General features: G+C 44.8%; 1 protein-coding gene across 1 annotated transcript in view; it reads right to left on the bottom strand.

The window, feature by feature from the left end:
• LOC144768886 (dynein regulatory complex protein 11-like) overlaps window positions 1-14,362 on the bottom strand; it is a 743,718-nt gene that overhangs the window by 34,778 nt on the left and 694,578 nt on the right. The window contains exon 19 of the mRNA XM_078652900.1: window positions 13,965-14,042. Coding sequence (XP_078509026.1) covers window positions 13,965-14,042 — 78 coding nt within the window. The remainder of the gene's footprint in view (window positions 1-13,964; window positions 14,043-14,362) is intronic.

Below are 14,362 nucleotides of genomic sequence, written 5' to 3'. Positions count from 1 at the left end.
GCCTATGTCCACCCGCTTGCACCCATGGTGCTAGTGGCAAGGTGCTCGGTCGGCTGTCGTAGATGGGGTGTGTGTCTCCTCACCTGTAAGGGGTCAAATCATGTCCGGCAGTCACACCTAAGGTGCTGGTGCCTGGGTAATTCCATGTGTCTTGCCTATCATTGCAGTGAACTCATGAGCAGCCTCCCAATGCATGCCGCTGTGTGTACGCACCCGCACCTATGGTATCTGTGACTGAGTGTACAACCTGCCATGGCAGGTCGTGTGTGAGCACTGACCCCGTATTAGTTAAACCTGTGTCCAGTCTACAGTTGCAGACTGGTGTGTGCGCACTTGCACCCCGGTGCTGGGGACTATATATCCAACCTGCCATTGCAGGTAAGTGTGCACATTAGTGCATGTTGGCCCTATGTGAGAAAAATACCTGTGTGTGTTTTCACTACCTATGAGGCTTGCTCTTCCCTTAAGTTAACATGTGGCAGTGGTTGATACTACTTCAGGCTGCACTAGTGGATTGCAGTGGAGCTGCCTCATGATATTTCCTATCAATGGATTCACTATGCCAAACCCTTTCCAGTGGTAAAGGTGATGTAGGCAGAACTCACCTAGAAATGGCACTTATAGAATATGGGCATTTCTATGCTCTAAGAGTCTTGTGTGTTGTGGTGCCTGGCTCCAGGGGTCATGGAGCACATCTGCATTCCCCAGCAACAGCCATAAACCATGGGCATCCAATTGGAACGAGAGACATCTGCAAATTGGAGGTCGGATCGAAAAGATAGGAGAGTGAGGTTTTGACACTTGGCCTCTAGGGGCCGGATGATGGCCCCACTAAAGATTAAAATCTACATTCCACGGCCCATGGCAGACAGGCCTACAATTTAGGGGAGATATCTGTGGTTCGAAGGGAAACCCCTAAACCACCCCTAACTTCAAAGACACACAATAGTATAACTACGGGATGCCAGCCTTAGCATGGGGTGAGATATGCTTGTGGGGATGCAGGATCAGAGAACCCGGACTGCGTGATTCACACTGCCAGATGACTCTGATGTGCACATGGAGGATTACTGCCATTGAAGGGGACAGTGTGCCTTTTCTTCATAGTGGCTGGCCTGGACTAAAGACCTGCTGAAGTGTGGCACACTGGTGTGCTCTCCAAGGGCCCGTCGGCAGGCCTCCTGTTCTTTCGGGGATCTCCCGGACATCAAAGATCTCCCAAAAGGGACCTACACAATCTACCCGACATCTGGAGAGAGCTGCCCTCTCAAGTGCACACATCAGCTGCTAAATCCCAACAGGTGGACTGGGTGTAAGCATGGAACTAAGACTTGTGCCGGAAGACTGGATTGTCTAGTGGGAAACCTCAGAAATCGTGCCTGCATCTAAGGTGTGTGGTTCCCATATCACAGGAACCCTGACACTCATAAGAGTCTTGTTGGTGTTGAGCGGATTCACCGGTTGCGGGATCCAAAGTGAACCGCTTCGTCGATCGTGCCGCATCTTTCTCGTGAAACATGGCAATTGCATGCTCATTGTGTGTGGTGTCTGATTCACAGGGTGCGACCCTCGAAGGTGGGGTGTATCTATAGTAGTGCCTCATTCTACCTCATGTGGCTCTGCTGAACATGTGCCTGTGTGTGTGACCCAGCTGGTCTGATGCAACCTGATCATCCTGAACTGGATGTGGTTCCTCATTTCCAGAGACGTACGGAATTTGCAACTCTTTGTTGTGTGTGTGACCGGAATTGCCTGGCGCAACTCATATCAACGCGCACCGGTCATAGTGCCTCATTTCCAGGGAGGTATGGAATTTGTAACTTATCATGTTTGAGGCCTGAAGTGTCTGGGGCGACTCCTACCAACGTACACCGGACGCTGTGCCAGGATTACCTTGGCACAACCCTGATCATTGTGTACCTGTCGAGGAGCCTCCTCCTATAGAGAGAATTCCCTGTGTTACTCCCCATTCATCGTTTGCTCCCTTTTGACCCTCATTGTGGCGGACTAACAGCCCTCTCCACACGTGGGCCCTCCGGAAGGCATCTTGGCACCAGATAGTAGCAAGAGAGAATGACTGGGTTGAACAAACGCTTCTGAGGCAGTTCAGAAGTGGGTCAAGGGAATGCTTGACTCCATTGTGTTTTGAGAACTGTAGTTGAACTTCCCATGGGACTGCTAAACTCCCCCTGTTTTCGGCTACTTTTTCATTAACACGTGCTGCATATTACCATCTACTTACCGAGGACCAGACTAAGATTGACTTTGGCTGCATGCAGCCTAGTATCCGGGAGACAGGGTTGGTTATCTTCCATCCGGGGGTACAGGAAAATTGGGGTGAACTAGAGGTTGGGGCCCCAGAGTCAGTAGAGTATTATCCATTGACCTGCTGGGTACCAGTGGCACTGCATTAGGGTGCTGACTGCTTATGTGTGCAAGAGTATTCTGTACAGACTGAGCTGGATACCTGTTGCACTATGTAGCAGTGCAGAGTGAATGTGTGACAGTGGGAGTGATAGTGTGCGATCCGCCTGTGATTCACGACAGTGGCCGGCGGTGCCACGTGATACCTTGATTTCATATCAAAAGCACAATACATTGACATTGGGTTTGCCCACATGGCTCGGACCGCTGTGCTGCTAAAAGTGTTCTCATTCATCTATGTACATATTTTTTATATTGTGGTGACCCGAGGTGTACCCTATAACTGTGTGGGACTGTATTATCAGTATTGCTAGTGTGGGTCTGGGATGGACAGCGTGTAGCACAGCATAGGGTACTCCTTCTGTTGGGGTGGGGGGTAGAATGGGGAACATCCATGACAACATGGTCAAAACACCGCGCTGCCATTACTACGCGTCTTTTACAACGCAAGTCGTTACTACGACTACCACGATATGCGCTGGAGGGCGCTGTAGACTAAGGAATAGTAGATTTACTATTCCAACACCTTCCCTACTGTACATAGGCTGGTGTTGGAATAGTAAATCTAACTACTCCTAAGTCCAGCACCCTACAGCGCAAGTCGTGGTAACGACTTGCGTTGTAAAAGATGCGGTGTGATGTACCACGATCTAAAACATCGCGTTGTAACATCATACAACCGGGTAGAATAGGAATGGTCCCCAATGTGCATACTATTGATATAATAACAATTTGAGTTGGCCTAGTACTACTAATAATAATTCCAAATGTGTTTTATGCCCAAAAGTACCTGATGTTCATGTTATAATGATTGAATGTGTCTGTTGAATACAAACGTTTTTAAATAGATCCTGTGTGAAGTCTCTTTTGCGAAATTCAGTCCATTTATGCCTGCCTGCTGTGCCTTTGCTTTTAACATTGCCTCTGAATTAAGCCTGACTGCTCAGTGCCAAGCTACCCAAGGGTGAGCACAGGTTATACTGCAACTGTAATCACCTGCCCTTGATGGGAGCGGGAGGTTCTGCCTTGCTGGGGGCATTTCTTCAGCCAACCAGAATGTGCAGGTTCCAACAAGAACCCCAAAAACATGTTGGGGCCTTCTATGGTCACTCAGAGCTCCATGGGCTCTGCCGCACACTCTCTTGCAATGGTCCAGCATGCATCAAATTATTGTCAGATTAGTGCACACTCAGCTTTGCCCAGGGTTGAGGGTACTTCATGGTAGCCTGGCTCTCAGTGTTATCGGTCGCTGGCTGGAAAGTCATTATGGAATGATCCTGACTTGATTTGGCTCCAGAGGTTGGGCTTCATTTATGCGGACTCAGCTACGGCTTGGATTACGAGTCAGGTGGAGCAGAATTATCACATGGTTTCATTAATTTATTTTGCACTGTTGGATTACATTTTTTCTGCATGTGATGATTTGTGTCTGCAGAAATATAAATAGGGTGTGTTTTTTACGCATGTGACAAAACACCAGAAATAACATTCAGAAAAATCACTTGCAGAAAATAGAAAATTAGTATTAAAAGTCCATAGTAGGCATTTTGACACAAGGAATTGGACCATAGCAGATGCAATTCCCGGATAAGGTGTAAAAAATACACTTTCTGATATAACCAAAACATAATCATACAATATAATGATAATTGAAAATAACCGTAATACATAGTTTAGACATTTTTTGTATTTAATAAAAAGTTGTATACAGAAACAAATTTTATCATGAAGGATAACAATCTGGTTAATATCAGTAGATAATACTGATGATTTTAAAATGTATCTTATATGGATAAGATTATTAACTACCCATAAAAAGATATACATTGAAAAATACTTTTATCATTTTATTAAAAACATTTTGGTAAAAAACACACAACCAATGTACAATCTACCTTGCAACTCACACCTAACTTTTGATAATAACATGCCCACCTACTATCACTTCACCTCATCCAAAACAACAACCCAATAGTTTCTTTATGATAAGTAAAGCAAACCCTCCACATAAAACACTTGGAACTTGAATATATTAATAATTCATGCATATTACCTTAAAAATAATACTGAGCACAAGCAGTGACAACCTTTGTGTCCATACATTTACTATCATTATGGTGCGCTTTGAAGATATCGATTGCTAGACAGCACATGCACTGTCTGATGCACGACATATTGTTAGCTTGCAAAGAAATTAGGACCCACCTATTGCTTGCTATTGGTTGGCTTTATTTGTTACTCTCATTTACATACCTCTCATTTATTAACTTGTGTAGGCTATCATTCTTCTTCCTATGTTTGTCCCTCCCCTTGAGCATGGATGCCTTATTTGTGCCCTTCCACTGCTCATTTTTAGGGTTTTTCAATTTTCTAATTGTTTAAGCATTCCACAAGAGGGCATGTGTTTCCCAGTTAGTTCCCTAATGTGCTTTTCTTCCACCTACACTCTCCATGTTATGCTCTCTGTTAGAAACGGGGATTCCCAGGAGGCTAGGGCATGCGCCAGAGCCAGGCAGAAACCCCCGATCTAGTCAGGGTGAGGGAGCTACACCTAGAGGATAACCCCTGCTCACCCCCTTGGTAGCTTGGCACGAGCAGTCAGTCTTATCCCAGAGGCAATGTGTAAAGCGCAACACACACACACAGCGGCGACACACTAGGCATACTACAAAAGAGACTCCACACAAGGTTATATAAAAATAGCCTTTGTATTATAAAAACACATTAGAATCACAGACATATACACTGTGCCTATAGGCACGTTTGTGCGTAAAAGAATTAGAAGAGATCGAGGAAGTATCCAGGAGAGTCAGCTTGTCCCTGAGGCCAAAGCACTCCTTGAAAAAATTGAAAAAGAAATCCTATCTTTTAAAGACACTGCTATAAACAACAAAACTATCCAATACGAAAGGGACTCTAAATCCTTTACCCTTGAGAAAGCATACCCGTTCTTAAAGGACGATTACTATTCCCAGGCAGACTCGAGGGGGGCCCTATATAATTACCAAGGACGCTCCCGAAATAGGTTCAAAACTTTTTCAGAGACATCATCCTCATCGGACTCTTTCGGTTCTGAAGCAAGAGGCAGTAACAACAAGAAGCAGGTCTCTTTTTTAGAGAAGGGCCAACAAGGCAAACCCAGACAAAAAATACCATGGGAGATGCGCACTCGGAAAAACACCTACAAATCGTAGCGGCTCCATCGACTATAGTCAATCTGTCGACCAGAATTTTAACAACAGATGAAGAATCTGTGTTAAACTTGGGGTTGAAATTTGTTCCCAACAAACGAACGGATTTTACAAAAATAAAAATAGAAATGATTTCCTTTTGCCGCAAAATACGACTAAAGGCCTTTTTCAATAATCAGCCATCTATAATGGATAATGAAACAACAGGGTTGAGAAATAAATCTACATTCATCCCTCATCAGAATATCCCGAAACAGATCTATGCTTTTGAGCAAGTGGTCCTATCCTCAATAAGTAAGCTTGAGAAAAACAACAAATATGTCAAGCCAAATTTAAGTAGAGGCCAACAGGCAGCACTGAAGGGCCTCAGTGAGGACCGCACAATTATAGTCAAACCGGCCCATAAGGGCGGAGCAACTGTGTTGTGGCCCAGGGATAAATATCTGATGGAAGGAGAATTACAGGTAAACAATCAAACCTGGTACAGGAAACTATCAGTGGACCCAACTAAAGAAATACAATCCAAAATAGCTGATTTGATCCAAATGGGATATGACGGTGGTTATGTGGGACAGAAAGAAAGGGATTTTCTTCTTAAGAAATTTCCCCGCATACCGCTGTTATATTTCTTCCCAAAGATACATAAAAATCTTGCCGTGCCCCCTGGACGTCCGATCGTCTCAGGTTGTGACTCTTGTTTGGAACCACTGTCTAAATACGTGGACTACTTCCTGAAGCCTTTTGTGAACAAAGTGAGGTCTTATCTTCAAGACACCACTGACTTTTTGGTAAAAAATTGAAGGTATGGAGTTTAATCCTTCTAGTGAGATCATGGTCACCATGGACCTGACATCACTGTACACGCAAATTCCTCAAAGTGAAGCACTTGAGGTAATGGAGCTGTACTTGGATATGAGAACAAGACCACATAGGGTCCCAACGTCATTCATCCTGGAAATTGCAGAACTCACACTGAAGAAAAATTATTTTCGCTTCAATGATGAGTTTTTTGCGCAAATCAAGAGGACAGCCATGGGCTGTCCTTATGCGTCGGAGATGGCGATATTGTTTATGGCAGAATATGAGAACAAGTTCGTGGAGAACAACAATCCCTACAAAAAACATATAAAACAGTGGCTGAGATATATCGATGACGTGTGGCTCCTGTGGCAGGGGAGCCGCACCGAATTGATAGAATTTCATAACTGGTTGAATAACAAGCACCAGGACATCAAATTCTCCATGGAGCAGAGTGACTCAAGGATGACCTTTTTAGATGTTGAGATTAGTTGTGTTGATGGTTGCTTAAAATCGTCTCTCTTCAAAAAGAAGACAGACCGGAACACCATCCTCCATCATCAGAGTGCACATCCCAGGAATCTGAGGACCAACCTTCCCTATGGGCAGCTTCTTCGAATTAGACGAAACTGCTCAGAGATTGGGGAATACAATTTGCATTCCCAGAAGTTTTGTGATGAAATGATCACAAGGGGATACCCCAAAAAATTACTGAAACATGCACGCAAGCTAGGAAAACGAACCAGCAAATTAATATTCGCATCACACAACATAGATCGCGCATCAAAAATAAAGTTGTGTCTGCACCTATGGTCCAACATTTCATTGAACAGGGCCATTCGGAAATGGATTTCAAATGGACAGTCTTGTATACAATAGGGCATAACAAAAGAGTCCAGGATGTGGATGATGCCTTACTGAAAAAAGAAGCCTATCTGATTTTACGATTCAACAGCCTACAGACTGGGTTGAATTCCATGTCAGAAATTTCGAGATTGTAGATGTCCTGACAACATTATTCTTTTAAAAAACAAATGTGGACTACATGTCCCATAAGCCCCGAACCATGTGATGCATCTAAATAATACCCCCTCTTCCAAAATGGCGCATTGATGGAAATCGATTGCTAGTGAGAAGTGCAGCCCTGGGCAGCAGGTACTGGGTAGGTGAACCTTCTTTTTTACGGACTAGAGTAGATGCGCCATAATCGGCAAGCTGTATGTAACTGTACGCTTGTCTGCCCTTCAGGTAACGGAGCGCTCGCATTAAACATCGAGTAGACCCCGCCTTCAGAAGTTAGGAGGAACAACGCCGAGCGGCGAGAGCAGGTACTCTTGCTTGTGAGTAATGGGCACTGGCATCACTAGGGAACTGGGTAACAAGGACTTGACACAAATAACCATTTCATCCAGGCATGCACACAGGACCCACAGGGGCGCCCCTGACAAAATGCGGGACGACTGATTAAACTTCGTGTTCAAACACTGGATTTCACGAATAACGAATAAGGTATGAGAAGGGAGTGCGTGTTTGTTTTTTGGCATCGGGTGATGGGCTCTCCTGGAACAGAAAACTGATCCCATCATTTTGGTTTATTTTCCCTAATTTCAGAAAAATTGCGACAGGGATCTCCGCATAGAATAATTGAACCCTACCTAACTGCGATGACCTTTTGAAGATATGCATCTTGCAGCCAAATTCAGAGTGATAATAAGAGGCTTGAGAGCATAAAATAGGATCTGATGTATTTTTTATTCATATTTTGCACAAACCATGCAGGAAAAAGTCATAAAGCCCTGATGAGAACACGCGAATTAAAATAACGAGTTCGAAACGCGTCGGCCAACTGGAGACAAGTATCGGATAAACAGCTAGGAACAATTTGCTCCTTGAATGACTGAAATGTTGATTAAGTCTTTCAGTTTCACCAATATTGCTTATGATATTGATGTTCTCTCCATTTGATTTTTCTTCTTTGTGAATACACTTTACTCAAAGAAAGATAGTGCAAATAAATGAATATTTTTGTTGTACCACAAATCATTGTGCTAATGTATATATGATATGTTGCCATTCATGTTTTGTTGTCTATATATGATAGTGTTGTGATTAAGTATACGTTGATTTATGTGAAATACATGTGGTATGTCTTTTTCGTACAAATCAATTTTCTAATTCTTAAAAAACAGAAATTAAAAGGTATAAATAAAAATACCGGACAAATCTTGAATCAGAGTAGATTTGTTACTCTAAATAAGGAGTGGTCAGAAGTTCGTTGTATGGTCAGCACTTGTTTTTCTCATAATATAGGCACCAGGACATTATTTACAGGGGATTATGTATAGGGTAACGCCACTCGGGTCGCTGCCAGAACCTTCACACAAGTACATGTAGTAAGTATAAAACAACCAGTAATAACTGCCCGTAGCTACTGGTAAAATAATGAACTTAGCATCCTTGCATAAACCACATTAGACCAGGCATTAACCTAATGACCTGACGTCAGGCATCCCCCTAGTATAAATGCAACATTGAAAGGCATAAACAAATACATTGTGCAATGACCATAGGGCAGAACTCACATTGCATGAGGCATCATCCTAAAACATCCTAGCATGCCATTAGGCATAAAAACATTATGCACCTCCTTAGGCGTAGAACCCATTAGATTAGGTATAAGCACCTTAAGCATGAAACCAGCAACGTAAACATTAGGGGAGATGCGTCAGGTGCTATCATTAGCATAAATACCTTAATCAGACATCAATGCCATTACTGAGAGAATGAAACAACCAAGTCATCAGCATCAGTGCCCCAGGCATATAGCATTACCACCAAGGGCAGATGTGACCCCCACTCTTGGGCTCTACCAATAGACTTTGCCCCAAATGTTGCAGATGCCCACTGTCCTGCGAGGCAACTGTGCAGAGTACCACCAGTTCTGCCACGTTGGAGCCCCTCTCTGGGACTCTGAACTTACAAATATGCCCGAACGTTGCAGCAGCCCACAACTGCGGCGCTGCTGTGCAGCCCAAGTAAACACTGGCGCAGCTTGAGCCCCCTCCTCTGGGGCTCAGGAAATACAGCAATGCCCCCTCGGTGCAGCTGCCCACTGTCAGGCGGGGCAGCCGTGCAGAATGAGGCCCACAAGTTACAGGCCAAGTTGGAGTCCCCTCTGGGACTCTTAAATAAAAAAAATGAGGTGGCACCCAAAGTACTAGCAAAGTTGGAGTCCCCCAACATTGGAGCGGCCCGCTGTTCCCGCTGGGCCACTCTGGTAACCAGTCAAGTGCCTCGCTCTTGCTCCCAGGCTAGCCCCACTCACCGGCAGTCTGGGTCTCCTTCGGTCGTCGACATCTGCTCTTCCCCCGAGCGGGTCTTCAGGCACTGACAGTGTGCCTCAGCAAGACTCACCACTGGGCTTCTCCTCACATCACCTGGGCCCCTACTCCTGGGACCCGGGACTGTGATGCGGAGCCCGCTCAGCTCAGCTCAGCTCCATACCGCTACCTCCTTACCGCAGCAGCCGCAACCCCTCTGCTACACGCGGGGCTCTCTCCAACGCATGGGAGCCCTGCCAATTCACCGGCCACAGCTTCCTCTTCGCGGCCCGCCCACAGTTAGGCGCGGGCGCCGGTCTTCTGCTGTTGTCGCTCCTCTCTGGGGCGCCAATCACAGTGCGGCTTCCCTGACGTCACGGGGGAAGCCCTCGCTGTCCTCGTTGCTCCAGGGCTAGCGGCGGTAAATTTCTTTGGTAACGCGGGGTAGGCACCTGCTCTGTGGTAGAAACGAGGGGTGGGCACCCGCTATACAGAGTACTTCCAAAGTGGCAGGAATGTGGGGTGGGCACCAGCGATGAGGTGCAAAAATGCGGGGTGGGCTCACACTGTCTTTTTTAAAACATAAGTGCGGGGTGGGCACCCGCGAAGGCTGAAGAATGCTTGGTGGGCTTCCGCTGTTTATAAAAGGCATAAAAGTGAAGGTAGGCTTCCGCGCCTAGGCAGGCATGCAGGGGGAATCCTACACACCGGGATTCCCTCGTAGGGCTCTGGCAGCATAAGCGCTGCAGGATACTAGCTTCTCTCTTCGCCTGGGCAAATTAAAATATAGCGCTCACGAGGCGCTAGAAGACAGGAAAGCAGGGGCAATGTGGGGCAAAATCTACAGGCAGCAGGGCAGCCCAGCTATACAGAGTAGCAGTTCCTGAGAACAATCAAACTCAGCAAGGTGGTAATCCTCCTGGTGCAGCAGCCTTTCCTCCAGAATAGTCTCTTTCAAGCCCAGTAGAAGCAAAGAGTACTTGGCGCAGCCAGGCCGGCCAGCACGCAGGGACCCTCAGGAGCAGCCGCTGGGTCCTGTGGCTGTTCCTCTTGGCAGTGTATCCCCTCCACGTCAGCACATGCACAACCACCCACATGGGCTCACAGCCCCTGTATTTATACACCTCCCTGCCCTGCGTCTGGAAGGGGATAGAAGCTTCTGGAAGGGTCTAGGGGTAGGGGTTTCTGGAAGGGTCTTGGAAGTTCCATTCTCAACTGGCACTGGGAGAGGTGTTAGTAGGGGGCGGAGCTAGCCTTGTACAGGGCAGGCACTGACCTATTTCTCCGCCCACTACTCCAGTTGCAGACCTCCCACTCTGCCTGACCCTGCCTCCCTGGAGCCACCCACTCCTCACCAGCCCGGTCCCTTCTAGAAACAGAAATGCAGGCAGGCACACAGCACACAGAAATGCCATATTCTAAAAGTGGCATTCTTAAAATAGTAAAAGTAAATCTACGCACACCATTGCGCAGCATATATCATTTCCATTTCACACATACCAAACATGCCATACTTATTTTGTTTTATTTAGGAGTTCCCAATGTTAGCCTATGGCAGACAGAGAGCGCACACACTCTGCACTGCTAACTAGCGCTAAAGTGCCCAGTGTCCTAAAACCGCCAACACCATGTCAGCACAAAGGCTAGTAGGAAAGCAAAGAGTTTAGGGATGACCCTGCAAAAAGGGCCAAGTCTAACACTCTCTCTTTTGCCTAGATTGCTTCTACCCCCCTGCTGCACGTTGCTCTCTCTGCGGTTTACTTATCCTCCGCGAGCTTCACGTTGCTCTCTCACCCAACCCTCCCACGCTCCTAATGGCACTAGCTCTCCATATGAAAGATAGATGTTTGCTGGCTTCCCCATGCCCTTTGTTTTGCTTCCCCCATGTCTTGCTTTTGCCAACCTTCTCTGTTGCTCTCCTCACCCTCTTGTTTCCTTCCTTGTCCATCGCCAATGATTCCTCCCAGCCCTCTGTATTGTTTCCACCACCCCGTGCTCCATGTTGCTGTCTCTCATCCGTGTTTCTCCTGTTGTCCCCTGTTCTTTCCCTCATGTTGATTTTACACTCACCTGTTGTCTTGCTTCACACCCATAAATGACAGCGAGCATATCCCAGCCCGCACATCCTATGGAATACTTTCTCCTTTACTTTTAAGTACGTCCACAGAGAGAGTTAACTTAGTGCAGAGGATTTAGAGTCGCGGAAGAGCTGAACTTGGCATTCTCAGGACCGCAAGTTCTTTCCCCAGCTCTGCACTAATTGTCTGCCATTCCTGCCACTTGACTCCCAGAGAAGCTGAGAATATTTGGATCAGTTTCGCCAGGGAGCAAAAGACCTGCATGTATTTTGGATCAACTTCGCCGAGCAACAGCTACTTCAGGGGGTACAGTGGCACTAGGGGCTAGATGTATCAACATACCCTTTTGCGATTTCCAAATAGCGATTTTTAAGGAATCGCTATTTGGGAATTGCAAAATGGCATGTATGTAGAAATTCGCTATTTTTTAGCGATTTCTTAAAATTCCTTATTTGCGATTAACAAATTGCTAATCGCAAATAAGGAATAATTTCCCATTCATTTCTATGGGCCAGGAGGCCCATAGAAATTAATGTGAAATTATTCTAAATTTGCGATTCGCAATTTGCTAATCGCAAATTGAGAATAATTTCAAGGGTGCAGGGGTGTCTCAAGGACACCCTGCTGCACCCCTGAAAATGACATGTGTACGCATATGGCGCACATATATTCCCTAAGGACATGTATAAGCGTCACATGGCACCTTTACAAATTGCATAAAGTGCATTGTAAAAGAATTCGCAAATTACCACCAACTACAAGTTGGTGGTAATTTGCGCTTTCTCAGCCAAAATGCGCTAAAATTAAATGTTTCACACATAGCATTTAAGAAATCGCAATTTGCGATTTCTTAAATGCTTGTGCAATGTTAAGGAATCGCAAAATTTGCGATTCCTTAATATTGCAAACTTTTTGCATGATACATCTCATTTCCCTTTTTTCTTGTCGAAAACGCTGCTATCTTGCGAATCGCAGCGTTTGCGACAAGAAAAAAGCTTGATACATCTACCCCTAAGAGCCTTAGAACATACTATCACAGCCTGGAGAAGGCTAAGCACTTGGCTTTCTTTCACTGAAGTGCATGACTCCTCGCTCGTCAGCATAACACCAGCGGAGCTCCTGCCCTCCCCCACACACTGCAGAGTGAGTGCAGCAGAGGAGCAAATCGATCACTCCTTGTCTCTGCTCAACAAGTTTTAGATTTGACTCCAAAGACTTTCGCAGATTTTAGATTCCGGCTATGAGATGGCTTTTAGCTGCCTCCAGGCAAATCCTATTGTTAACCACAGTGCTTTAAGTGAGATAAAAAAGGAAGGGGTCTTCTAAAAGGGACAGGGCATAAGTATTTATGGGTGTGGCTGAAAACATGAGAACTAAACTCAAAACTTGAGAGGTACCCTTATAGCTGTAGGGGACAGGGTTCACTATAAAGTAATCACAAAAGTATTCCCTTCACACCAATTTGTAATGCTTATTGTGATACACACCTTTCTCAATCACCATTCAACCATTATTTTTTATATAAATCTTTTTTTTCAAAGAATAACACGAAAAACAAAAATCAATACAAATAAATCAAAAAACAGTACATCACATTGATCTAGCATTTCAAGAAGCTCAGTACACAATACAAATATACATATAGGCGTTGGGAGGCATTACAAAAACATATACCATCATTCCATAGTCAAAGCATTTAAACATCATCATCGTCCAAAGCTAGGGAGGGAGAGAGGGAGGACCACCAGAGTGCACAACAGACCTCTACTTTGGTTCCATGGCCCCATGTGTTAGCCTATTTTTGCGGACACCCTCATTCATCCATTATTATATAAAACCTAAATACTGAACACAAATATATGAGAATATGTATATTGTTTTTACATTTATGGTTTTGTATATAGAAAATCACATACAATTCATTAAAAGATACTGTATTTCTCAGGATGACATTGTAAGATACTGTGTTTCTCAGGATGACATTGGTGTGTATACTTTCTTGGACATCTTCTTTGATCTTCATTATCAAAACAATTCGTACATCAAAATCTTTTTAAAACCAATAAATCACATCTATGTGATGTACACATTAAAAACAATACAAAATATCAGAACAATTTAAGCAAATCAAAACAAAGCAGACAGTAATTTACCGCAAGGTTGTCGACGTGGCGTTTCAGTGGATCAAGTTCAATAAAACCACCTTCTTCAGGACTTTTGACAACAACCATCTATTAAATATACATAAAATGTAATTACTATTCTCATATACACTTAATATGATCACATATATAGAGTTAAGTTTATTCCCACTCAAACCACATCAGCAATACACACTCCCTATACTCATAAACACCACACATAATGCTCCTTTGTTTACATACTGGGATTGAGGGTACTATCAATATCCCCTTTATTGGTCTATAATGTGGTTCCTGATACAAATAGACCTATGGGACAATCTCTACCCACTTCCTATCGCATATACGATTTGGTGCTCATCCTGCGTTACACAACATGCTGCCTGACTAGCATTTAAGGGCCTCTTTGT

Source organism: Lissotriton helveticus, chromosome 7, assembly GCF_964261635.1.
Source record: "Lissotriton helveticus chromosome 7, aLisHel1.1, whole genome shotgun sequence".
Taxonomy (NCBI): Eukaryota; Metazoa; Chordata; class Amphibia; order Caudata; family Salamandridae; genus Lissotriton; species Lissotriton helveticus.
The sequence above is the reverse complement of the archived record's forward strand: the minus strand, read 5'-3'. Positions and strand labels throughout refer to the sequence as shown.